Source organism: Pseudophryne corroboree, chromosome 8 (assembly GCF_028390025.1).
Source record: "Pseudophryne corroboree isolate aPseCor3 chromosome 8, aPseCor3.hap2, whole genome shotgun sequence".
NCBI classification, from domain to species: Eukaryota; Metazoa; Chordata; class Amphibia; order Anura; family Myobatrachidae; genus Pseudophryne; species Pseudophryne corroboree.
The window spans coordinates 389,365,494-389,393,163 of NC_086451.1; the positions used below are offsets into that span (position 1 = coordinate 389,365,494).

The window sequence follows — 27,670 nt, forward strand, 5'->3', positions numbered from 1 at the left end:
GATCCCTAATAACCCCCAATATGGACCCCATGCTGGATGTAGTGGCGATAAGTGAGGGCGCAATTGCTGTTGTATATAAATATATGCTGCCCCTTATGCTATGCCAGAGACTCATTGGTGGCAGTGGACACTGTGGGATAGAAGTATGACCCGGCAATATGGGAGGAAGTGGTATCAGTGCACATTCTGTGCACTGATACCGCTTCCACCCCCATGTATTACGGTGGCTATGTGTGCCAGGTGACACGGGCGGGATGCACTAAAAGACGGTACTAATTGAATATGCACGAACATCACAGTGCTACTGTTTGCATATGCACTAACATATGCGATTAGTACCGCAGAGGACAGCGCTTTCAATAAGAGCTGTCCTTTGCGATGAGCGTCTGTCACTGGACTTCCGGGTATCGGCCCCAGGAGTCCGTTTGCGTATGTGCTGTAGCCGCGGGGAATGCTGGGAGGGATCCAACTGGATCCGTCTCACAGCACAGTGAGGAAAGAAACCCATTAGGATTCTATAAGAAGCCTGGGGATAGAGGGCTTAGCACATAAGGGAAATGCTGTAAAAACCCAGACAACTGAGTTTTTACCACAGTGTTCCTTTAATGCATACCACTCTGAGGTGAGGGGAAAAAAGGCTTTATTGTTGCATCAGTTTGCCCAGCTAGTTTGGACTGCCCTATCCATCATGCAGCAGCAGCAGCATGCAGCACCATCCACATTGCAGCATGCAGCCCCATGATGCGGTTTAATTACTTTACATTTTAGTTGTAACAGGCTACCGTTGTGGGGGAAGAAAGAAGAGACTACCAATGCTGCCGCCCGCGCTGGTGACACTGCCGCTTAGAAATCCTCTCCTTCTCCGACGATACTATGAGGAAGATCCTTCTATGCGGCCACCGCTATCCACAATCCCGCGGTGGCCCACATTATGTCATCATCCGTGCAGGCCCTGTCTCCGGCATTCTAGATTCGCCGATAGTGCAAACTGCGCATGCGTGAACCTGGAATGTCGGGGGCGGGGCCTGCATGGGGGATGTCATAATGTGGGTGTCATGTTATTTAAATGTAGGCTACCGCGGCTGTGGGTAGCGGTAGCGGCTGTCGTTTAAATAACATAATGCCCACTTCATGACGTCGCTATGCAGGTCCCGCCCCCAGGCATGTCGAACTCTCGCATGCGCAGTTCGTATAATCGGCAGGCAACACAGAAAACCGGGAGTACCCAGAGGTTTTGCGGGGCAGCGGGAGGCTCATGTAAAAAACGGGAGCCTCCCGCTGAATGCGGGAGGGTAGGCAACCCTGGTTTTATTACATGTGGCTATATTTATTCCTCACTTCCTGGTTGTGAATGAGAGGTGGGCTGGCTCAAGTGGTGTTGCTATATAAGGGACTATATTAGGGTTAGACTGGTGATATGGGTTCCAGGATGATCTTGTTACACTGCTGTATTTCTTGACAAAGGCCCATCAAGGTACCGAAACGTCGACTATGCACCAGCCTATTGGCTAGTTTGATGCTGCTATGACCGAATAAAACACTTTACATTTGAATTAAGTGGTGAGTGCCTATGCCTTGTGAATACTATATATATATATATATATATATATACATACATACATACATACAAAAACACTTATATACGTATGTCACGAATAATCAATATCATTATTAAATTCAGTGGTGGTAGGAGCAGCATGCCTTGTGTTTGGGCACTGCACTGATACTCAGGCTGCAGGACACGCACTGCTCATTTTCAATTTGTGGAAGAATCGAGCAGGATCTCCGACAAGCAGCAGTATACATCTGCACGACAGCCCTGTCACAATCATGCGGGCCCCCTTTTGAAGCTGAGGCTGAGCTTGGCTGCACCTAGCATGGTGGTGTAGGAAGTGGAGGAGGAAGCACTGGGAAACTGTTTGGTGCAGTGAGGGCTAGTGATGCCTTCTAAACCGCCATTTGCAACAGGCTTACTAGATGCTGGAATTTGAACCCCGTGCCCGGGATGGCCTCTGGCTGGCTGGCAGTGGGGAAGTTGGGATGCAGTGTGAACAGGGAGCGCCTGGAGCTGCAGCTCCAGCCTCCTCATTGGTTACCACACAAACTTGGGTCCTAGTGCTTGCTGGCTCTTTATCAAATCTATGTATTGTATACCTATGTATACCAAGTATACCTGTGCCGCTGGGCTGTTGCCAACATTGACAATGCCATCTTCCTGGTGATCTCTTTGGGAAGATGGTGCCGCACATAGAAAACAAAGACTCTGTCACTGTACCAGAGTCTGTTCTCTAGTGGCCAGCGTCATCTTCCCAAATACACTGGGAAGATGACGCTTGCCGGCAAGGAGGGACCTTCTTCCTGATAAAGTAAGGTAGAAAGCAGGTACCTCCCCCCTTTTATTAACATCACAAACAACTAAAACTGCTCATGACTGCTGATCCCCCTATACTGAGACACCCGCCATTCTCCCTTTTTCTCTTTTAGAACCCACGGTTATTGACACCCCATTTGTTTTGAGAGCGATGAGATATTTTTTAAGTAAATAATGGTAGTCTAAATCCAATAGTCTTATGCCAAGCCCATACATAACCCTAACAGTGACCAAAGGCAAGTGATGTTCAGTTGCACAGTTAAATCTCCTGCGACTGATTGCATAAATACAGTATGATTGCTTGATTTGATTAATTGTCATAAAAAACCCCGGTGATTACCATTCCTAGTACTGATGTCACTTCACTTGGGGACCTTACTGTCCTGAATCATGCCATCAGCAATTCAATTACTATAACTGGATGCAATAAATCATTTGCAGCTCATTCAGCGGCCTGTACATTATCGGGGGCCTGAGTATTAGGCAGCTCTAACGGGTCCCTAATAATGAATGGACCCTCTACATAAATCATGTGGAACCTAGTGTTTCTGTATGTGTAACGGGCCCTTCAGTGATGAAGACTAGGCCCCTGAATGTGATGATATTGTTACATGGAGCTACACAGTGGGGGAAGTGTCCTGGATACAGCTAATAGTTACCCTTCACACACCAATTGCTATAGAGCACCGGTATTATAATATATTACTGGGTACACTAACTCCGTGAGACAGACCTGAGTGAGTGCTGGTAACAACTGACCTCACAGAACATATGGTAAAATACATACTTGCCTACTCTCCCGGAAGCTGCGGGAGGCTCCTGTTTTTTGGGGTAGCCCCCCGTACCCCCGGAAGACTAGGCAGGTCTCCCGCATCCTGCTTGCACCCTAGTGATGCGAGCAGGATGAAGAGATAAACTCCCGTATACGCGAGTCCGTGGGGTGGGGAAGGGGTTAAAATTACGCAAATTGCGTCATTTTAGCCCCGTCCCCTTCCCGTGGACCCGCAAATTGCGGTGTTTCCCGATGTGGGGGCGGGGCTTAATGATGTCATAGCCCGCCCCCCGAAGTCTCCTGCAGCGTCTCCTCTTCGGGATTCTCCCGGAGAGGAGATATTTAAAGTCGGCAAGTATGGGTAAATATAACATTTTACTTCTCTCACCATTTATCTAAAATAACTTCACTCATAGGGGTAAATTTACTAAGATGGGAATCCTATTTAAAATGGGATGTTGCCCATAGCAACCGATCAGATTCTACTTCTCATTTATCTAGCACCTTCTAGAACAGGGCTGGCCAAACCGGTCCTCAAGATCTACCAACAGTTCATGTTTTCCAGGGCTCCTGGAGATCTGTAGAATTGTCAGTTAGGAATGAATGCAGCACATCTTAATTAGTAATGACTACACCTGTGCACCGGCTAGGTGGTCTGGAAAATGTGAACTGTTGGTAGATCTCGAGGACTGGTTTGGCCAGCCCTGTTCTAGAACATAGGTTCTCAAACTCGGTCCTCAGGAGCCCACACAGTGCATGTTTTGCAGGTAACCCAGCAGGGGCACAGGTGTATTAATTAGTGATGAGCGGGTTCGGTTCCTCTGAATCCGAACCCGCCCGAACTTCAGTTTTTTCTTCACGGGTCCGAGCGACTCGGATCTTCCCGCCTTGCTCGGTTAACCCGAGCGCGCCCGAACGTCATCATCCCGCTGTCGGATTCTCGCGAGACTCGGATTCTATATAAGGAGCCGCGCGTCGCCGCCATTTTCACACGTGCATTGAGAGTCATAGGGAGAGGACGTGGCTGGCGTCCTCTCCGTTTAGAGAAGAGAGAGACACAGTAGAGACGAGAGAGACACAGTATTTTGGGGAGCATTATTACTATTAGGAGGAGTACTACTATACTACTATACTACTTGCTGAAGTGATATAGATTAGATAGTGTGACTGTGTATTGTATTAATTATCTGACTTGTGGGGGAGACACTGACAGTGGGGAGCAGTTAGAGTCTGAGAGCAGGACTCAGGAGTACATATAACGTACAGTGTAGAGATGAGCGGGTTCGGTTCCTCTGAATCCGAACCCGCCCGAACTTCATGTTTTTTTTACACGGGTCCGAGCGACTCGGATCTTCCCGCCTTGCTCGGTTAACCCGAGCGCGCCCGAACGTCATCATCACGCTGTCGGATTCTCGCGAGGCTCGGATTCTATCGCGAGACTCGGATTCTATATAAGGAGCCGCGCGTCGCCGCCATTTTCACACGTGCATTGAGATTGATAGGGAGAGGACGTGGCTGGCGTCCTCTCCGTTTAGAAATAGATAGGAGAGTAAGAGTGAGACACTTCATTTACTGGAGCTTAGGAGGAGTACTCAGAGAGTGCAGAATTTTGCTGATAGTAGTTAGTTAGTTATACTAGTGACTGACCAGTGAGACCACCAGTGCAGTTTTATTATTATTTAATATAATCCGTTCTCTGCCTGAAAAAAACGATACACAGTGACTCAGTCACATACCATATCTGTGCTCAGCCCAGTGTGCTGCATCATCTATGTATAATATCTGACTGTGCTCACACAGCTTAATTGTGGGGGAGACTGGGGAGCAGTTATAGGTTATAGCAGGAGCCAGGAGTACATATTAAACAGTGCACACTTTTGCTGCCAGAGTGCCACTGCCAGTGTGACTGACCAGTGACCTGACCACACTGACCACCAGTATATTGTGATTGTCTGCCTGAAAAAGTTAAACACTCGTCGTGTGACTTGTGTGGTGTTTTTTTATTCTATAAAAAACTCATTCTGCTGACAGACAGTGTCCAGCAGGTCCGTCATTATATAATATATACCTGTCCGGCTGCAGTAGTGATATATATATATTTTTTATATCATTATTTATCATCCAGTCTATACTAGCAGCAGACACAGTATGGTAGTTCACGGCTGTAGCTACCTCTGTGTCGGCACTCGGCAGTCCATCCATAATTGTATACCACCTACCCGTGGTTTTTTTTTTCTTTCTTCTTTATACATACTACATCTCATTATCATCCAGTCTATATTAGCAGCAGACACAGTACAGTACGGTAGTCCACGGCTGTAGCTATCTCTGTGTCGGCACTCGGCAGTCCATCCATAATTGTATACCACCACCTACCCGTGGTTTTTTTTTTCTTTCTTCTTTATACATACTACATCTCATTATCATCCAGTCTATATTAGCAGCAGACACAGTACGGTAGTCCACGGCTGTAGCTACCTCTGTGTCGGCACTCGGCAGTCCATCCATAATTGTATACCACCTACCCGTGGTTTTTTTTTCTTTCTTCTTTATACATACTACATCTCATTATCAACCAGTCTATATTAGCAGCAGACACAGTACGGTAGTCCACGGCTGTAGCTACCTCTGTGTCGGCACTCGGCAGTCCATCCATAATTGTATACCACCTACCCGTGGTTTTTTTTTTCTTTCTTCTTTATACATACTACATCTCATTATCATCCAGTCTATATTAGCAGCAGACACAGTACGGTAGTCCACGGCTGTAGCTACCTCTGTGTCGGCACTCGGCAGTCCATCCATAATTGTATACCACCTACCCGTGGTTTTTTTTTCTTTCTTCTTTATACATACTACATCTCATTATCATCCAGTCTATATTAGCAGCAGACACAGTACGGTAGTCCACGGCTGTAGCTACCTCTGTGTCGGCACTCGGCAGTCCATCCATAATTGTATACCACCTACCCGTGGTTTTTTTTTCTTTCTTCTTTATACATACTACATCTCATTATCATCCAGTCTATATTAGCAGCAGACACAGTACGGTAGTCCACGGCTGTAGCTACCTCTGTGTCGGCACTCGGCAGTCCATCCATAATTGTATACCACCTACCCGTGGTTTTTTTTTTCTTTCTTCTTTATACATACTACATCTCATTATCAACCAGTCTATATTAGCAGCAGACACAGTACGGTAGTCCACGGCTGTAGCTACCTCTGTGTCGGCACTCGGCAGTCCATCCATAATTGTATACCACCTACCCGTGGTTTTTTTTTTCTTTCTTCTTTATACATACTACATCTCATTATCAACCAGTCTATATTAGCAGCAGACACAGTACGGTAGTCCACGGCTGTAGCTACCTCTGTGTCGGCACTCGGCAGTCCATCCATAATTGTATACCACCTACCCGTGGTTTTTTTTTTCTTTCTTCTTTATACATACTACATCTCATTATCAACCAGTCTATATTAGCAGCAGACACAGTACGGTAGTCCACGGCTGTAGCTACCTCTGTGTCGGCACTCGGCAGTCCATCCATAATTGTATACCACCTACCCGTGGTTTTTTTTTTCTTTCTTCTTTATACATACTACATCTCATTATCAACCAGTCTATATTAGCAGCAGACACAGTACGGTAGTCCACGGCTGTAGCTACCTCTGTGTCGGCACTCGGCAGTCCATCCATAATTGTATACTAGTATCCATCCATCTCCATTGTTTACCTGAGGTGCCTTTTAGTTGTGCCTATTAAAATATGGAGAACAAAAATGTTGAGGTTCCAAAATTAGGGAAAGATCAAGATCCACTTCCACCTCGTGCTGAAGCTGCTGCCACTAGTCATGGCCGAGACGATGAAATGCCAGCAACGTCGTCTGCCAAGGCCGATGCCCAATGTCATAGTACAGAGCATGTCAAATCCAAAACACCAAATATCAGTAAAAAAAGGACTCCAAAACCTAAAAGAAAATTGTCGGAGGAGAAGCGTAAACTTGCCAATATGCCATTTACCACACGGAGTGGCAAGGAACGGCTGAGGCCCTGGCCTATGTTCATGGCTAGTGGTTCAGCTTCACATGAGGATGGAAGCACTCAGCCTCTCGCTAGAAAAATGAAAAGACTCAAGCTGGCAAAAGCAGTAGCACTGCAAAGAACTGTGCGTTCTTCGAAATCCCAAATCCACAAGGAGAGTCCAATTGTGTCGGTTGCGATGCCTGACCTTCCCAACACTGGACATGAAGAGCATGCGCCTTCCACCATTTGCACGCCCCCTGCAAGTGCTGGAAGGAGCACCCGCAGTCCAGTTCCTGATAGTCAGATTGAAGATGTCAGTGTTGAAGTACACCAGGATGAGGAGGATATGGGTGTTGCTGGCGCTGGGGAGGAAATTGACCAGGAGGATTCTGATGGTGAGGTGGTTTGTTTAAGTCAGGCACCCGGGGAGACACCTGTTGTCCGTGGGAGGAATATGGCCACTGACATGCCTGGTGAAAATACCAAAAAAATCAGCTCTTCGGTGTGGAAGTATTTCAACAGAAATGCGGACAACAGGTGTCAAGCCGTGTGTTGCCTTTGTCAAGCTGTAATAAGTAGGGGTAAGGACGTTAACCACCTCGGAACATCCTCCCTTATACGTCACCTGCAGCGCATTCATAATAAGTCAGTGACAAGTTCAAAAACTTTGGGCGACAGCGGAAGCAGTCCACTGACCAGTAAATCCCTTCCTCTTGTAACCAAGCTCACGCAAACCACCCCACCAACTCCCTCAGTGTCAATTTCCTCCTTCCCCAGGAATGCCAATAGTCCTGCAGGCCATGTCACTGGCAATTCTGATGATTCCTCTCCTGCCTGGGATTCCTCCGATGCATCCTTGCGTGTAACGCCTACTGCTGCTGGCGCTGCTGTTGTTGCTGCTGGGAGTCGATGGTCATCCCAGAGGGGAAGTCGTAAGCCCACTTGTACTACTTCCAGTAAGCAATTGACTGTTCAACAGTCCTTTGCGAGGAAGATGAAATATCACAGCAGTCATCCTGCTGCAAAGCGGATAACTGAGGCCTTGACAACTATGTTGGTGTTAGACGTGCGTCCGGTATCCGCCGTTAGTTCACAGGGAACTAGACAATTTATTGAGGCAGTGTGCCCCCGTTACCAAATACCATCTAGGTTCCACTTCTCTAGGCAGGCGATACCGAGAATGTACACGGACGTCAGAAAAAGACTCACCAGTGTCCTAAAATATGCAGTCGTACCCAATGTCCACTTAACCACGGACATGTGGACAAGTGGAGCAGGGCAGGGTCAGGACTATATGACTGTGACAGCCCACTGGGTAGATGTATGGACTCCCGCCGCAAGAACAGCAGCGGCGGCACCAGTAGCAGCATCTCGCAAACGCCAACTCTTTCCTAGGCAGGCTACGCTTTGTATCACCGCTTTCCAGAATACGCACACAGCTGAAAACCTCTTACGGCAACTGAGGAAGATCATCGCGGAATGGCTTACCCCAATTGGACTCTCCTGTGGATTTGTGGCATCGGACAACGCCAGCAATATTGTGTGTGCATTAAATATGGGCAAATTCCAGCACGTCCCATGTTTTGCACATACCTTGAATTTGGTGGTGCAGAATTTTTTTAAAAACGACAGGGGCGTGCAAGAGATGCTGTCGGTGGCCAGAAGAATTGCGGGACACTTTCGGCGTACAGGCACCACGTACAGAAGACTGGAGCACCACCAAAAACTACTGAACCTGCCCTGCCATCATCTGAAGCAAGAAGTGGTAACGAGGTGGAATTCAACCCTCTATATGCTTCAGAGGTTGGAGGAGCAGCAAAAGGCCATTCAAGCCTATACAATTGAGCACGATATAGGAGGTGGAATGCACCTGTCTCAAGCGCAGTGGAGAATGATTTCAACGTTGTGCAAGGTTCTGATGCCCTTTGAACTTGCCACACGTGAAGTCAGTTCAGACACTGCCAGCCTGAGTCAGGTCATTCCCCTCATCAGGCTTTTGCAGAAGAAGCTGGAGACATTGAAGGAGGAGCTAACACGGAGCGATTCCGCTAGGCATGTGGGACTTGTGGATGGAGCCCTTAATTCGCTTAACAAGGATTCACGGGTGGTCAATCTGTTGAAATCAGAGCACTACATTTTGGCCACCGTGCTCGATCCTAGATTTAAAGCCTACCTTGGATCTCTCTTTCCGGCAGACACAAGTCTGCTGGGGTTGAAAGACCTGCTGGTGAGAAAATTGTCAAGTCAAGCGGAACGCGACCTGTCAACATTTCCTCCTTCACATTCTCCCGCAACTGGGGGTGCGAGGAAAAGGCTCAGAATTCCGAGCCCACCCGCTGGCGGTGATGCAGGGCAGTCTGGAGCGACTGCTGATGCTGACATCTGGTCCGGACTGAAGGACCTGACAACGATTACGGACATGTCGTCTACTGTCACTGCATATGATTCTCTCAACATTGAAAGAATGGTGGAGGATTATATGAGTGACCGCATCCAAGTAGGCACGTCACACAGTCCGTACTTATACTGGCAGGAAAAAGAGGCAATTTGGAGGCCCTTGCACAAACTGGCTTTATTCTACCTAAGTTGCCCTCCCACAAGTGTGTACTCCGAAAGAGTGTTTAGTGCCGCCGCTCACCTTGTCAGCAATCGGCGTACGAGGTTACATCCAGAAAATGTGGAGAAGATGATGTTCATTAAAATTAATTATAATCAATTCCTCCGCGGAGACATTGACCAGCAGCAATTGCCTCCACAAAGTACACAGGGAGCTGAGATGGTGGATTCCAGTGGGGACGAATTGATAATCTGTGAGGAGGGGGATGTACACGGTGATATATCGGAGGATGATGATGAGGTGGACATCTTGCCTCTGTAGAGCCAGTTTGTGCAAGGAGAGATTAATTGCTTCTTTTTTTGGTGGGGGTCCAAACCAACCCGTCATATCAGTCACAGTCGTGTGGCAGACCCTGTCACTGAAATGATGGGTTGGTTAAAGTGTGCATGTCCTGTTTATACAACATAAGGGTGGGTGGGAGGGCCCAAGGACAATTCCATCTTGCACCTCTTTTTTCTTTAATTTTTCTTTGCGTCATGTGCTGTTTGGGGAGTGTTTTTTGGAAGGGCCATCCTGCATGACACTGCAGTGCCACTCCTAGATGGGCCCGGTGTTTGTGTCGGCCACTAGGGTCGCTTATCTTACTCACACAGCTACCTCATTGCGCCTCTTTTTTTCTTTGCGTCATGTGCTGTTTGGGGAGGGTTTTTTGGAAGGGACATCCTGCGTGACACTGCAGTGCCACTCCTAGATGGGCCCGGTGTTTGTGTCGGCCACTAGGGTCGCTTATCTTACTCACACAGCTACCTCATTGCGCCTCTTTTTTTCTTTGCGTCATGTGCTGTTTGGGGAGGGTTTTTTGGAAGGGACATCCTGCGTGACACTGCAGTGCCACTCCTAGATGGGCCCGGTGTTTGTGTCGGCCACTAGGGTCGCTTATCTTACTCACACAGCTACCTCATTGCGCCTCTTTTTTTCTTTGCGTCATGTGCTGTTTGGGGAGGGTTTTTTGGAAGGGACATCCTGCGTGACACTGCAGTGCCACTCCTAGATGGGCCCGGTGTTTGTGTCGGCCACTAGGGTCGCTTATCTTACTCACACAGCTACCTCATTGCGCCTCTTTTTTTCTTTGCGTCATGTGCTGTTTGGGGAGGGTTTTTTGGAAGGGACATCCTGCGTGACACTGCAGTGCCACTCCTAGATGGGCCAGGTGTTTGTGTCGGCCACTAGGGTCGCTTAGCTTAGTCATCCAGCGACCTCGGTGCAAATTTTAGGACTAAAAATAATATTGTGAGGTGTGAGGTATTCAGAATAGACTGAAAATGAGTGGAAATGATGGTTTTTGAGGTTAATAATACTTTGGGATCAAAATGACCCCCAAATTCTATGATTTAAGCTGTTTTTTAGGTTTTTTGGAAAAAAACACCCGAATCCAAAACACACCCGAATCCGACAAAAAAAATTCGGTTAGGTTTTGCCAAAACGCGGTCGAACCCAAAACACGGCCGCGGAACCGAACCCAAAACCAAAACACAAAACCCGAAAAATTTCCGGCGCTCATCTCTAGTACAGTGCACACTTGTGCTGCCAGAGTCAGTGCCACACTGCCATTGTTGTGACCACACTGACCACCAGTATAATAATATATTTTGTGATTGTCTGCTTAGGACTTGGAGTACTAGTTGCAAGTTGCAACGTGACCTGACCACCAGTTTAATAATCAATCACCACCAGTTTAATATATATATATATATATATATATATATAATTGTATATAATATATATATATATATAATATTGTATACCACCTACCCGTGGTTTTTTTTTTTTCATTCTTCTTTATACATACTACTATAGTAGCTTACTGTAGCAGTCTGCGGTGCTGCTGACCTGACAGTGTCCAGCAGGTCCGTCATCAGTCATTACATAATAAATATATATAGTACCTGTCCGGCTGCAGTACTAGTGATATTATATTGATTTCATCTCATTATCAATAATTTATCATCCAGTCTAGACTCTATATTAGCAGCAGACACAGTACGTTAGTCCACGGCTGTAGCTACCTCTGTGTCGGCACTCGGCAGTCCATCCATAATTGTATACCACCTACCCGTGGTATTTTTTTTTCTTTCTTCTTTGTACATACTACTATAGTATAGTAGCTTACTGTAGCAGTCTGCGGTGCTGCTGAGCTGACAGTGTCCAGCAGGTCCGTCATCAGTCATCATTACCTAATAAATATATTATCTACCTGTCCGGCTGCAGTACTAGTGATATTATATATACATACATATATATATATTGATTTCATCTCATTATCAATCATCCAGTCTATATTAGCAGCAGACACAGTACGTTAGTCCACGGCTGTAGCTACCTCTGTGTCGGCACTCGGCAGTCCATCCATAATTGTATACCACCTACCCGTGGTTTTTTTTTTTTCTTTCTTCTTTGTACATACTACTATAGTATAGTAGCTTACTGTAGCAGTCTGCGGTGCTGCTGAGCTGACAGTGTCCAGCAGGTCCGTCATCAGTCATCATTACCTAATAAATATATTATCTACCTGTCCGGCTGCAGTACTAGTGATATTATATATACATACATATATATATTGATTTCATCTCATTATCAATCATCCAGTCTATATTAGCAGCAGACACAGTACGTTAGTCCACGGCTGTAGCTACCTCTGTGTCGGCACTCGGCAGTCCATCCATAATTGTATACCACCTACCCGTGGTTTTTTTTTTTATTTCTTCTTTGTACATACTACTATAGTATAGTAGCTTACTGTAGCAGTCTGCGGTGCTGCTGAGCTGACAGTGTCCAGCAGGTCCGTCATCAGTCATCATTACCTAATAAATATATTATCTACCTGTCCGGCTGCAGTACTAGTGATATTATATATACATACATATATATATTGATTTCATCTCATTGTCAATCATCCAGTCTATATTAGCAGCAGACACAGTACGTTAGTCCACGGCTGTAGCTACCTCTGTGTCGGCACTCGGCAGTCCATCCATAATTGTATACCACCTACCCGTGGTTTTTTTTTTTTCTTTCTTCTTTGTACATACTACTATAGTATAGTAGCTTACTGTAGCAGTCTGCGGTGCTGCTGAGCTGACAGTGTCCAGCAGGTCCGTCATCAGTCATCATTACCTAATAAATATATTATCTACCTGTCCGGCTGCAGTACTAGTGATATTATATATACATACATATATATATTGATTTCATCTCATTATCAATCATCCAGTCTATATTAGCAGCAGACACAGTACGTTAGTCCACGGCTGTAGCTACCTCTGTGTCGGCACTCGGCAGTCCATCCATAATTGTATACCACCTACCCGTGTTTTTGTTTTTTTCTTTCTTCTTTGTACATACTACTATAGTATAGTAGCTTACTGTAGCAGTCTGCGGTGCTGCTGAGCTGACAGTGTCCAGCAGGTCAGTCATCATTACCTAATAAATATATTATCTACCTGTCCGGCTGCAGTACTAGTGATATTATATATACATACATATATATATATTGATTTCATCTCATTATCAATCATCCAGTCTATATTAGCAGCAGACACAGTACGTTAGTCCACGGCTGTAGCTACCTCTGTGTCGGCACTCGGCAGTCCATCCATAATTGTATACCACCTACCCGTGGTTTTTTTTTCTTTCTTCTTTGTACATACTACTATAGTATAGTAGCTTACTGTAGCAGTCTGCGGTGCTGCTGAGCTGACAGTGTCCAGCAGGTCAGTCATCATTACCTAATAAATATATTATCTACCTGTCCGGCTGCAGTACTAGTGATATTATATATACATACATATATATATTGATTTCATCTCATTATCATCCAGTCTATATTAGCAGCAGACACAGTACGGTAGTCCACGGCTGTAGCTACCTCTGTGTCGGCACTCGGCAGTCCATCCATAATTGTATACCACCTACCCGTGGTTTTTTTTTTTCTTTCTTCTTTGTACATACTACTATAGTATAGTAGCTTACTGTAGCAGTCTGCGGTGCTGCTGAGCTGACAGTGTCCAGCAGGTCCGTCATCAGTCATCATTACCTAATAAATATATTATCTACCTGTCCGGCTGCAGTACTAGTGATATTATATATACATACATATATATATTGATTTCATCTCATTATCATCCAGTCTATATTAGCAGCAGACACAGTACGGTAGTCCACGGCTGTAGCTACCTCTGTGTCGGCACTCGGCAGTCCATCCATAAGTATACTAGTATCCATCCATCTCCATTGTTTACCTGAGGTGCCTTTTAGTTGTGCCTATTAAAATATGGAGAACAAAAATGTTGAGGTTCCAAAATTAGGGAAAGATCAAGATCCACTTCCACCTCGTGCTGAAGCTGCTGCCACTAGTCATGGCCGAGACGATGAAATGCCAGCAACGTCGTCTGCCAAGGCCGATGCCCAATGTCATAGTACAGAGCATGTCAAATCCAAAACACCAAATATCAGTAAAAAAAGGACTCCAAAACCTAAAATAAAATTGTCGGAGGAGAAGCGTAAACTTGCCAATATGCCATTTACCACACGGAGTGGCAAGGAACGGCTGAGGCCCTGGCCTATGTTCATGGCTAGTGGTTCAGCTTCACATGAGGATGGAAGCACTCAGCCTCTCGCTAGAAAACTGAAAAGACTCAAGCTGGCAAAAGCACCGCAAAGAACTGTGCGTTCTTCGAAATCCCAAATCCACAAGGAGAGTCCAATTGTGTCGGTTGCGATGCCTGACCTTCCCAACACTGGACGTGAAGAGCATGCGCCTTCCACCATTTGCACGCCCCCTGCAAGTGCTGGAAGGAGCACCCGCAGTCCAGTTCCTGATAGTCAGATTGAAGAAGTCAGTGTTGAAGTACACCAGGATGAGGAGGATATGGGTGTTGCTGGCGCTGGGGAGGAAATTGACCAGGAGGATTCTGATGGTGAGGTGGTTTGTTTAAGTCAGGCACCCGGGGAGACACCTGTTGTCCGTGGGAGGAATATGGCCATTGACATGCCTGGTGAAAATACCAAAAAAATCAGCTCTTCAGTGTGGAGGTATTTCAACAGAAATGCGGACAACAGGTGTCAAGCCGTGTGTTGCCTTTGTCAAGCTGTAATAAGTAGGGGTAAGGACGTTAACCACCTCGGAACATCCTCCCTTATACGTCACCTGCAGCGCATTCATAATAAGTCAGTGACAAGTTCAAAAACTTTGGGTGACAGCGGAAGCAGTCCACTGACCAGTAAATCCCTTCCTCTTGTAACCAAGCTCACGCAAACCACCCCACCAACTCCCTCAGTGTCAATTTCCTCCTTCCCCAGGAATGCCAATAGTCCTGCAGGCCATGTCACTGGCAATTCTGACGAGTCCTCTCCTGCCTGGGATTCCTCCGATGCATCCTTGCGTGTAACGCCTACTGCTGCTGGCGCTGCTGTTGTTGCTGCTGGGAGTCGATGGTCATCCCAGAGGGGAAGTCGGAAGACCACTTGTACTACTTCCAGTAAGCAATTGACTGTCCAACAGTCCTTTGCGAGGAAGATGAAATATCACAGCAGTCATCCTGCTGCAAAGCGGATAACTGAGGCCTTGACAACTATGTTGGTGTTAGACGTGCGTCCGGTATCCGCCGTTAGTTCACAGGGAACTAGACAATTTCTTGAGGTAGTGTGCCCCCGTTACCAAATACCATCTAGGTTCCACTTCTCTAGGCAGGCGATACCGAAAATGTACACAGACCTCAGAAAAAGACTCACCAGTGTCCTAAAAAATGCAGCTGTACCCAATGTCCACTTAACCACGGACATGTGGACAAGTGGAGCAGGGCAGGGTCAGGACTATATGACTGTGACAGCCCACTGGGTAGATGTATGGACTCCCGCCGCAAGAACAGCAGCGGCGGCACCAGTAGCAGCATCTCGCAAACGCCAACTCTTTCCTAGGCAGGCTACGCTTTGTATCACCGCTTTCCAGAATACGCACACAGCTGAAAACCTCTTACGGCAACTGAGGAAGATCATCGCGGAATGGCTTACCCCAATTGGACTCTCCTGTGGATTTGTGGCATCGGACAACGCCAGCAATATTGTGTGTGCATTAAATATGGGCAAATTCCAGCACGTCCCATGTTTTGCACATACCTTGAATTTGGTGGTGCAGAATTTTTAAAAAAACGACAGGGGCGTGCAAGAGATGCTGTCGGTGGCCAGAAGAATTGCGGGACACTTTCGGCGTACAGGCACCACGTACAGAAGACTGGAGCACCACCAAAAACTACTGAACCTGCCCTGCCATCATCTGAAGCAAGAAGTGGTAACGAGGTGGAATTCAACCCTCTATATGCTTCAGAGGTTGGAGGAGCAGCAAAAGGCCATTCAAGCCTATACAATTGAGCACGATATAGGAGGTGGAATGCACCTGTCTCAAGTGCAGTGGAGAATGATTTCAACGTTGTGCAAGGTTCTGATGCCCTTTGAACTTGCCACACGTGAAGTCAGTTCAGACACTGCCAGCCTGAGTCAGGTCATTCCCCTCATCAGGCTTTTGCAGAAGAAGCTGGAGACATTGAAGGAGGAGCTAACACGGAGCGATTCCGCTAGGCATGTGGGACTTGTGGATGGAGCCCTTAATTCGCTTAACAAGGATTCACGGGTGGTCAATCTGTTGAAATCAGAGCACTACATTTTGGCCACCGTGCTCGATCCTAGATTTAAAGCCTACCTTGGATCTCTCTTTCCGGCAGACACAAGTCTGCTGGGGTTAAAAGACCTGCTGGTGAGAAAATTGTCAAGTCAAGCGGAACGCGACCTGTCAACATCTCCTCCTTCACATTCTCCCGCAACTGGGGGTGCGAGGAAAAGGCTCAGAATTCCGAGCCCACCCGCTGGCGGTGATGCAGGGCAGTCTGGAGGAAAAAGAGGCAATTTGGAGGCCCTTGCACAAACTGGCTTTATTCTACCTAAGTTGCCCTCCCACAAGTGTGTACTCCGAAAGAGTGTTTAGTGCCGCCGCTCACCTTGTCAGCAATCGGCGTACGAGGTTACATCCAGAAAATGTGGAGAAGATGATGTTCATTAAAATGAATTATAATCAATTCCTCCGTGGAGACATTGACCAGCAGCAATTGCCTCCACAAAGTACACAGGGAGCTGAGATGGTGGATTCCAGTGGGGACGAATTGATAATCTGTGAGGAGGGGGATGTACACGGTGATATATCGGAGGATGATGATGAGGTGGACATCTTGCCTCTGTAGAGCCAGTTTGTGCAAGGAGAGATTAATTGCTTCTTTTTTGGTGGGGGTCCAAACCAACCCGTCATTTTAGTCACAGTCGTGTGGCAGACCCTGTCACTGAAATGATGGGTTGGTTAAAGTGTGCATGTCCTGTTTATACAACATAAGGGTGGGTGGGAGGGCCCAAGGACAATTCCATCTTGCACCTCTTTTTTCTTTAATTTTTCTTTGCGTCATGTGCTGTTTGTGGAATGTTTTTTGGAAGGGCCATCCTGCGTGACACTGCAGTGCCACTCCTAGATGGGCCCGGTGTTTGTGTCGGCCACTAGGGTCGCTTATCTTACTCACACAGCTACCTCATTGCGCCTCTTTTTTTCTTTGCGTCATGTGCTGTTTGGGGAGGGTTTTTTGGAAGGGACATCCTGCGTGACACTGCAGTGCCACTCCTAGATGGGCCCGGTGTTTGTGTCGGCCACTAGGGTCGCTTATCTTACTCACACAGCTACCTCATTGCGCCTCTTTTTTTCTTTGCGTCATGTGCTGTTTGGGGAGGGTTTTTTGGAAGGGACATCCTGCGTGACACTGCAGTGCCACTCCTAGATAGGCCCGGTGTTTGTGTCGGCCACTAGGGTCGCTTATCTTACTCACACAGCTACCTCATTGCGCCTCTTTTTTTCTTTGCGTCATGTGCTGTTTGGGGAGGGTTTTTTGGAAGGGACATCCTGCGTGACACTGCAGTGCCACTCCTAGATGGGCCCGGTGTTTGTGTCGGCCACTAGGGTCGCTTATTTTACTCACACAGCTACCTCATTGCGCCTCTTTTTTTCTTTGCGTCATGTGCTGTTTGGGGAGGGTTTTTTGGAAGGGACATCCTGCGTGACACTGCAGTGCCACTCCTAGATGGGCCCGGTGTTTGTGTCGGCCACTAGGGTCGCTTATCTTACTCACACAGCTACCTCATTGCGCCTCTTTTTTTCTTTGCGTCATGTGCTGTTTGGGGAGGGTTTTTTGGAAGGGACATCCTGCGTGACACTGCAGTGCCACTCCTAGATGGGCCCGGTGTTTGTGTCGGCCACTAGGGTCGCTTATCTTACTCACACAGCTACCTCATTGCGCCTCTTTTTTTCTTTGCGTCATGTGCTGTTTGGGGAGGGTTTTTTGGAAGGGACATCCTGCGTGACACTGCAGTGCCACTCCTAGATGGGCCCGGTGTTTGTGTCGGCCACTAGGGTCGCTTAGCTTAGTCATCCAGCGACCTAGGTGCAAATTTTAGGACTAAAAATAATATTGTGAGGTGTGAGGTATTCAGAATAGACTGAAAATGAGTGTAAATTATGGTTTTTGAGGTTAATAATACTTTGGGATCAAAATGACCCCCAAATTCTATGATTTAAGCTGTTTTTTAGGGTTTTTTGAAAAAAACACCCGAATCCAAAACACACCCGAATCCGACAAAAAAAATTCGGTGAGGTTTTGCCAAAACGCGGTCGAACCCAAAACACGGCCGCGGAACCGAACCCAAAACCAAAACACAAAACCCGAAAAATTTCCGGTGCACATCACTAGTATTAATTACTCACTGACACATTTTAAAAGGCCCACAGGTGCAGCTTATTATTTCACTTGTGATTCTGTGATGAGACCTGCAAAACATGCACTGTGTGGGCTCCTGAGGACCGAGTTTGAGAACCTATGTTCTAGAATATAATACTTGGAACCTGATTGGTTGCTGTGGACAACATCTCATCTTAAATAGAACTCCCATCTTAGTAAATTTACCTCATAGGGCCTGATTCTGAGCCACACACAGTGCTGATATGTCCCACAAATGAACAATGGCCCTCATTCCGAGTTGATCGCTCGCAAGGCGATTTTAGCAGAGTTACACACGCTAGCCTACGCCTACTGGGAGTGTATCTTAGCATCTTAAAATTGCGAACGATGTATTCGCAATATTGCGATTACTAACTACTTAGCAGTTTCAGAGTAGCTTCAGACTTACTCTGCCTGTGCGATCAGTTCAGTGCTTGTCGTTCCTGTTTTGACGTCACAAACACACCCAGCGTTCGCCCAGACACTCCCCCGTTTCCCCGGCCACTCCTGCGTTTTTCCGGAAACGGTAGCGTTTTTTCCCGCACGCCCATAAAACGGCCTGTTTCCGCCCAGTAACACCCATTTCCTGTCAATCACATTACGATCGCCGGAGCGATGAAAAAGCCGTGAGTAAAAATACTATCTCCATTGTAAAATTACTTGGCGCAGTCGCAGTGCGAATATTGCGCATGCGTACTAAGCGGAATTTCACTGCGATGCGATGAAAAATACCGAGCGATCAACTCGGAATGAGGGCCAATGTTTTTCATCTGCGCATGGCTACAATGTCACACAGGGTGTGCATCTCACGGTGTGTGAGCACAGAGTTGCACGGTCGAAAATGTATTGGGTGGGTTGGGTGCGGGATCCCGACGGTCGGAATCGCAATTGTCAAAATACCGACCGCCGGAATCCCAACCATCAGAATGCCGGCAGGAGGGCAAGCCACAGGATCTATTCCCACTCCATGGGTGTTGTGGACACCCAGTAGTGGGAATAGCTATGGCGGCGCTGCTGGCATTCTGGCGGGAGGGATTCTGGCGTCGGTATTTTGACCGTCGGGATTCTGATCGCCGGGATTCCAACTACATCCCTATTGGGAATGTATTGGACAGTGAATGGGAGGTGGCTATTGGGCGTGGTATACAAGGTCGACAGTTATTAGGTCGACAGTGTATAGGTCGACCTCAAAATGTCGACATGCACAAGGTCGACATTAACAAAAGGTTGACATTGACTAAAGGTCTACACAGGAAAGGTCGACACAGGAAAATGTCAACATTCTTTTTTTAGTTAGTTTTGTTGTAATCTTCTCTGTATTAGCACGTTGTACCCCAGTAAGTGTACCGAATCCTCCCGCATGACTCACTTCACTCCCCATAATTCGGGCAAAGTGCCTCGCTCCGCCTGGCACAGGTTACTATTCCCAATTATAGTCCACATGGACGGTAAAGCATGAAAAAGCTGAAAAAAATTAAATATAAAAAAACCCTGCATGTCGACCCTTTGCGGTGTCGACCACTGTCATGTCGATGTAATGCATGTTGACCTGTTGACTGTCAACCCTTTGTCTGGATCCCACGGCTATTCACCCGCATTAAAATGCACTATGTTATGGGTTTGTTACGGGAGTGTCGCGGATGTGCCACATAAATGGTTGTAACACTTAAAGGGGGAACACATGGAGCGATGTTCAGCTAATTTCTAAGCAATCTGACTAGATTGCTTAGAAATTAGCTGAACATCGCTCCGTGTGTAGGGGTGCCGACGACAGCGATGCGCAGTCCCGCGTGTCGCTTTCGCCGGTGCTAGATTGGCCTGCATGCAGGCACAGTCTAGCAGGTCGCTCATTTCAACGCTGGGTGAAATGAGCGCCCCCCCGTGTCTGCCCCTCGCTCAGCACAGAGAGATGCGTGCTGAGCGGTCTGTGCTAGACCGCTCAGCACACATCTCTGGGGAAATCTCCCCTTCAGTACGGCCCTTTAATCGCTTACATTGTAGGCCATAATCAGATGGAGGATCAGCGCATCACATGGGGCAGGTGCTAGTTCTGATGGTGCGTATGGTGGCAGCATCTAAAGACGCACATTGTGGATGTCTCAGTCCTTGCACGGTCAAGGTCCATACACACGGAGCGATATAGCTCAGCAATTTTGACTATAGTCAAAATCACTCAGAAAGTTAGTGCATATCGCTCTGTGTGTACACAGCCAGCGATAGCGATGCACGTTCCCGCCAGGTCGCTATCGCTGCAAAAAATAGACTGTGTAGGTCGCTGGAAAAGAAAAAGCATCCCCTTGCTTGAATGAGTTAGCCAAAATCGCCCATAGCCAAAATTGCTTGCACGCTTAGTCCATATCTGCTACTGGCAGTTCAAGGGAAAATGCTCAGTCAAAATCTCTCCGTGTGTATGGACTGTATGCACCTTCAGACGCACATGTATATTAGCATAAAGTCACAGATGCGACCATGGAAAAATACACTAAAGCGGTCATACAGTGGGCGACTCTGTATCAGCCCCATAGGCACACCCGGAAAGGACACGTTGCCTCAGTACTAATACTGGATAATTCCTCAGGGGGCGCTCTACTCGCTTTACATCAGTGGGGCTAATTCAGACTGCGCTGCAGTGATCGCAGTCTGAATCTTTGTAGAGTGTGCACGCCCAGCATCCGCACTGCGCGTGCACACCCCAGGAGCCCAGTGAGATCTCTGGGCTGCGATCGCCTCTGCCTGACTGACAGGCAGAGGCGGTTGCGGGGTGGGAGGGGGCATGACAATGGTTTTAGAATGCCGTTGGAGGGGCGAGGTCCGGACAATTGAGGCATGTCCGGACCATTGGGTGGGCGGGCCGCGGCGGCTGAGTGACGTCACACGCAGCCGCTGCAACCCAGGACGCGGCCAGTAGCTCCCTGCCAGAGCGCAGGAGCTGCGCTGGCAGGGAGCTACTCACCAGGTACAAAAGCATCGCCACTGTGCAATGCTTTTATATATCATATCGTATATCAGCATATAAACATACTGTACATGCTAAATCACCAGTGTTATATACTTTCACCAGTGAAAACGTCACTTGAGATGAATGTAATGTGCGAGGGATTGCTTCTGACGCTCAGGGGGGAATTCAATTGTTTCTCCCCACAGCCGCCACTAGATGGCGCCCAATGGAACAATTCAATTGTTGCTCCTTTTGGGCGCACTGAGCTGAAGCGAGACATATTTCAGCTTGCAGCTTCCCTGTGCTGGCGAGCTGAAATGTGAGAAAACTGTCCCGTTTGGGCACCCAAGTGGCACTTTTTTTGCAATTGCGTCCATTAGTTTAGTCAGGTTTTACCTGTTTTTCGTGGCTAAACCTGATGCTAATGAGCGCAATCAACACAATAAACAGCATCAATTGAATATCGCCCCTGCGATCTCCTGTCTCTTTAGATGGAATTCTCCCAGGTATCACAGTGTATGAGCATGTGAGAGGAGTATCAGAATTGCAGCGTCCCAATGGTTACTGTTTTGAGACACGAAATTAAATTGCATTCAGAGAGATTGACAGGCAGTGGGCGTTCCTGAGAGGTAACCAGGGTTCTAGCCAGACGCACTTTCCATTTTCAGCTGGAGAAATAGCACCTGCCATAGGGTATGTGCAAACTATGATGTTGAGACTGATATTGCAATGATGATGTATCTTAGTACATTCCGTAACGGAATGCCTCATCTGCCAGTGGGCGTCTCAGTAGGCAGAGAATCGGTCGCAGCATTTGCATAAAGACACAGATGCTGTTGTGTAATAAGACTGCGTTTACCTCTGAATCAGGTCCAATATATGCACCAACCCAAGTCTAGTACCGAGCTCATTCATTTTGCAGATGTACACGTGTATGGCTTTACTAAGCAGATTCTTGAAGAGAACCACATCTTATTTATGATTTAGATATTAACTTACAATGGTTACAGGTAGTAATGGATCCCTTCACAGCCCATTCTTACTCTCATGTGGCCGTGAACAAAAATCTACGGGTCCGGTGGCATATAGCTGCACTTACGGGCGCAACGTAGTTGCGCCTAATTGAATTGATGCTATAAGGCAGTGGGTTCCAAACTTTTTTGAATCACGGCGCCCTAGAGTATCAGAATTTTTTTCACGGCATCCCTAGGCCAAAAATTTCTTATTGAGAAATTTAGAAAGAAATATTAAATTAAGTAGATTGTGTTTATATGTCATCCTTAGGGTCAGTTGTGTGGTGAGGGACAAGATTTGCTTCTGTTTGACCACATATTTTATGACTGACAGCTACTAGCACTAGTTTTGCCTATTACATTGACCATAAATAATTTGAATTGGTCCTGGACCACTAATCCAAGGCACCCCTGCAAGTGTCCCGAGGCACCCCAGGGAGCCACGGCACACAGTTTGGGAAACACTGCTATAAGGTTAAACAGCTGATCAGATCATTGTAAACATTTACTCTTGTGGTATATTTCTTTCAGGCTCACTTTGTCTATAGACTTCTCTCTCGTACACAACTCTGTGCTGTCTTCACACCACCAGCGTCCACCATGTTGCGATATGTGTGTTTCCTGCCCATCTGCCTTCTCGTTTTCTCCGTCTCTGAACGCAACCCAGCTCTCTGTGGAGGGAGAAAGTAATAATTTAGAGGATTTGTAACATTTCACATATTATCTTATTTTAACAAAAAGTAATTCACTTAGGCGCGTAATTAACATGAAACCATGTTTTTGTTAATACCTAAAAAAAAAGACATTTTTGGAGGCTTGCCGCATTGTCTATGTATAGGGGCCTTTATTATGGTTGCTAACACAGTCCCCATAGCTGTCTATGCGGAGTGCGGTAACTGGTAATTTACCAAACTCTGAAAAGCTTCTTTAGATGGTGGTAGACCATTGTAGCCCACACTTGCATGGCCCAACCTTTGAGCATGCACCTATTTTGCCTAGTCCGTACTCCAAAGTAATAATGTAAGCTATCTCTTTACTTCTTACTCCTTGCTGGGAAGGGCTCTGAGCCCCCTCATATGACCACCGGGACCCAGAATGTCAGGATGACATTTCATCCATGTTGACACGATGGATGTCTACATGGTCATTCTTATGTCAACATTATTAATGTGAACATAACATACCACACCCAACATAATATGCAAGCAATAAAATGCTTTCCCCCACTCATGCAGAGACAAACAATAAATTCATATATGGTAATAGACTTTGCTAAGATAAAGTGTAACCACCAATTTGCAGGGATCTGTGATGTGGTGGCACATCCTCATTGACCCCAGTTTGGCAATACCCTTAGGTCAAACACCTATCTGTAGCTCAGTCTCTCTCTTCCATGCGTGATGCATGAGTCAGACTGGGTATATAGAGGTCCCTGCACATACAGGTGTGATTAAAGATGAAACCCAGGGGAGACAGGTGAAATGGTGCACAGACATAACTGATGAACGTAGTGGCGTCATGGAGAGCTGGACATGTTTGCTCCCCAAATGTAAGCAGGAAAACACCATACAAGAAAAAGCGCATTTACTGCAGTGGTGGCTTCTTCCTCTTCTGCACAGTGTCGGACTGGGACATGAAGGGCCCACCGGGGGAATGCAGTTATAGGGGCCCATACTTTGTGGTGTGGCCAGCCTACAAAGGGGGTGTGGCCAGCCTCCACAGAGGCTTAAAATACACAATAGTTTAGAGCAGTATAATCAGTGGCGTAACTACTGCCCCCGCAGTCCTCGCGGTGGCTTGGGGGCGAGGGGCTGCGGGGGCGCCACTGACTTAGAATAGATTGACATGCGGACGAGCATGTCAATCTGCGGTTTCCTTCCCTCCGCTGCTGTGTTGGAGGGACACGGAGGGCACCGCGCGCGCCTCTCCAGTGTCCCTCCTGGCTCTCCGGCCGGTCTAATAAAGGAAGTGCCGTTCGTGAGCTCTGATTGGCTCACGAACCGGCACTTCCTTTATTAGACCCGCAGGAGAGCCAGGAAGGACACGGGAGAGGCGCGCGCTGTGTCCTCCGTGTCCCTCCAACACAAAGGAGGCGGGGGGGGGATAGGGGAGCAGGCACTGTGGGGGAATATCTGGCACTGGGGGCATGTACCTGGCGGCACTGTGGGGGAATATCTGGCACTGTGTGGAGGAATATCTGGCACTGGGGGCATATACCTGGCACTGTGGGGCAATATCTGGCACTGGGGGGAGCAGGCACTGAGGGGGCATATGTGGCACTGTGGGGGAATACCTGGCACTGGGGGCAAATACCTGGCACTGTGGGGGAATATCTGGCACTGGGGGGAGCAGGCACTGAGGGGGCATATGTGGCACTGTGGGGAATATCTGGCACTGGGGGCAAATACCTGGCACTGTGGGGGGATATCTGGCACTGGGGGGAGCAGGCACTGAGGGGGCATATGTGGCACTGTGGGGGAATATCTGGCACTGGGGGCATATACCTGGCACTGTGGGGGAATATCTGGCACTGGGGGCATATATGGCACTGGGGGGGTATATTTGGCACTGGGGGCATGTATCTGGCACTGTGGGGGAATATATGGCACTGGGGGCATATGTGGCACTGGGAGCACAGCCCTACCAACAAGCACTACCCCCTAGCAACGAGCATGACACCCTGAGCATGAAAATCCCTGGCACCGTGCATGGAACCAAGAGCATGAAACCCCTGGCAACGAGCAGGTAATTTAAAAGTAATTAGAAGCCTTACTGTAGAACTTAATGTGTAATGGGCATTACGGTGTGTGGCATAATGTATCATGGACATTGCGGTGTGTGTCATAATGTGTCAGGCATTACGGTGTGTTGTATACTATATCACGAGCATTGTGGTATGTGGTATAATGTCTCAGGGTCATTGCAGTGTGTGTCATAATGTGTCACAGACATTGTATGTGCTATAATGTATCAGGGGCATTGCAGTGTGTAGCATAATGTATAACGGGCATTGCGATTCCTGTCATAATGTGTCACAGGCATTACGGTGTGTGGCATAATGTGTCGGGGGCATTACAGTGTGTGCATATTGTGTCATGTGCATTATTGTGTGTGGCATAATGTCTAAGGGCCATTGCAGTATGTGGCATAATGTATACTGGGCATTACTATAAGGAGGAAAAATGACAAATAATGTAAGGGGCATGAATCAGGATTATTTTTCTTTCCTGTGGTGGCTAACGTCTGGGCGTGCAGGTTGCAAAACTGGGGTATAAGGTAGTCTTTTCCTGCAATGCCACGCCCCTTTATGCGAAGCCACGCCCATTTCAACGAAGTCACACACCCTGTTTGGGCGCGCATATTTGTCCCTTTACTAGTGCCAATTCTGGGGGGGGGGGCGCCGAAGAATTTTTTGGCTTGGGGGAGAAAAATTTCTAGTTACGCCACTGAGTATAATGCAACATATCTACCATGTATAATACAAGTGCACAGTCTGGAACCTGATCCCTAGAGGAAGGAGTGGGCTCTCAGGCAGTGGGGCCTACCAGTGGTTTCCCTGGTACCCCTGTGGGCCAGTCCGACCCTGCTTCTGCACCAGTGTGCGTTAGCGAGTACATGCGCTGAGACACCCACTTTCAAAGTCAGCAAACAGTGCAACTGCATTGGTGGTTCTGGATACTCCACCATCGATCTCCATTGCATGTACCATCGACACTCGCGAAAGCCTATGGCTGACACATTGTGAAATTCCTCTAAACATAGCCTCTGTGGCTGTGGCTCTGCATTTGAGAAGACAACCGCGTTCGCTGACTCGCCATGAGAAGGACTTTTTTTGCGACCACTTCAGGCCACCACTCAGTCCACACTCAGGACCCCCTATGGTTTTCTGCTGCTAGCTCTTTTGCAAGTGAGTCCATATGCAACAGTAAGAGTACCGGAAGTGCAGTAGGGGTTTTCTGGACTTTTCATGATTGCAGTTGCAAAAAAATTGCTTAACTGCGCAAACAAATGCATTGCATTCTTAGTACTTCACACCAACTTATCGACTCTTTAGGATCTTGTAACATCTCTGTCTTGTAGAGCTCCAACTCATCACTCTGGACTCTGCTCAACCACACTGAACATGAACTTGACTTACACATATTCCACCTGGACTTTACTTTTGCCCTTCTTAAAAAGGTATTATCCCATTTCTACGTAACAAACTCTTACACCAGACCAATATTAGTCATAACTTCTAGCTGTGCTTTGGTCTGCCCATGCTACTGCTTTATACTTCTTTCCATTATTATATGCAACGGAAGATAAGGGCTCCATCGTATGATGCAATCTCCCCTTTCTCACTGTTTTCTCTTTAGTCAGAGCAACCTTGCAGCAACTACAAGGTATCATTGATATAGCTGTACGCCTACAGTTGGAGGACTAATTCATCACACTAGTAACATGTTTTGAAGAAGTTTCTTTCCTCTGCAGAGAATCTCCACATGCACTCTCATTGGACTGTAGGAGGCCATAACCAAATCTTTGCTACCGGGACTAAATGAGATTGATTGAGTAGTTTGCACTTCACCTTCACTGCAGACCTCAGCACTCTCATAGCAATAACTCCCTTTGGTTTTGGGTTTCTATCCACTACCACCCATTAGTTCTCTCCCTTTTCCATTTGGTTAGTGGATGGGGTTTATAATTATGGATGACCGTTTGCCACCAATGGCCGATGGTTTTGCCATTGATGGTGGAGATCCATTAATTCTCCACCATTGCTAAGAGGCAATGTTTTTTTACTTCTATCTGGTGAAGAGGAACAGTGCTTAGGTCCATCCCCAGCATCCACCATATTCTGCCCTCTTTATTGATCTTCCCACCCCCCAGTTCAGTCCTACCTTACCCACAATAGGAATGCTAAAAGCACTGATGGGGGCTTCCTTGATGACCATCGCTAGTTAGCTTTTACCCAGAAGTCAAAGCTTTTGACAAGCTCCCCAACCGCTTGACACTTTTCCTTTCTGCAGATTGCCATCACCTTCTCCATAAGGTGGGAAGTAGCGTGACTATTTGTGCACAGCAGCAGAACAGAGCTTGCAGCTGGTGGGTGTCTCAGTAGACAAAGACCATCAGATGTGGCATTAGCATAA

The 27,670-nt window shown here is 47.2% G+C and overlaps 1 protein-coding gene across 2 annotated transcripts in view; it reads right to left on the reverse strand.

The window, feature by feature from the left end:
* The window catches only part of LOC134947842 (uncharacterized), a 100,418-nt gene that overhangs the window by 52,145 nt on the left and 20,603 nt on the right, over window positions 1-27,670 (reverse strand). For both annotated transcript variants that reach the window (XM_063935699.1, XM_063935698.1), the window contains exon 2: window positions 23,073-23,206. In XM_063935699.1, coding sequence (XP_063791769.1) covers window positions 23,073-23,206 — 134 coding nt within the window. The remainder of the gene's footprint in view (window positions 1-23,072; window positions 23,207-27,670) is intronic.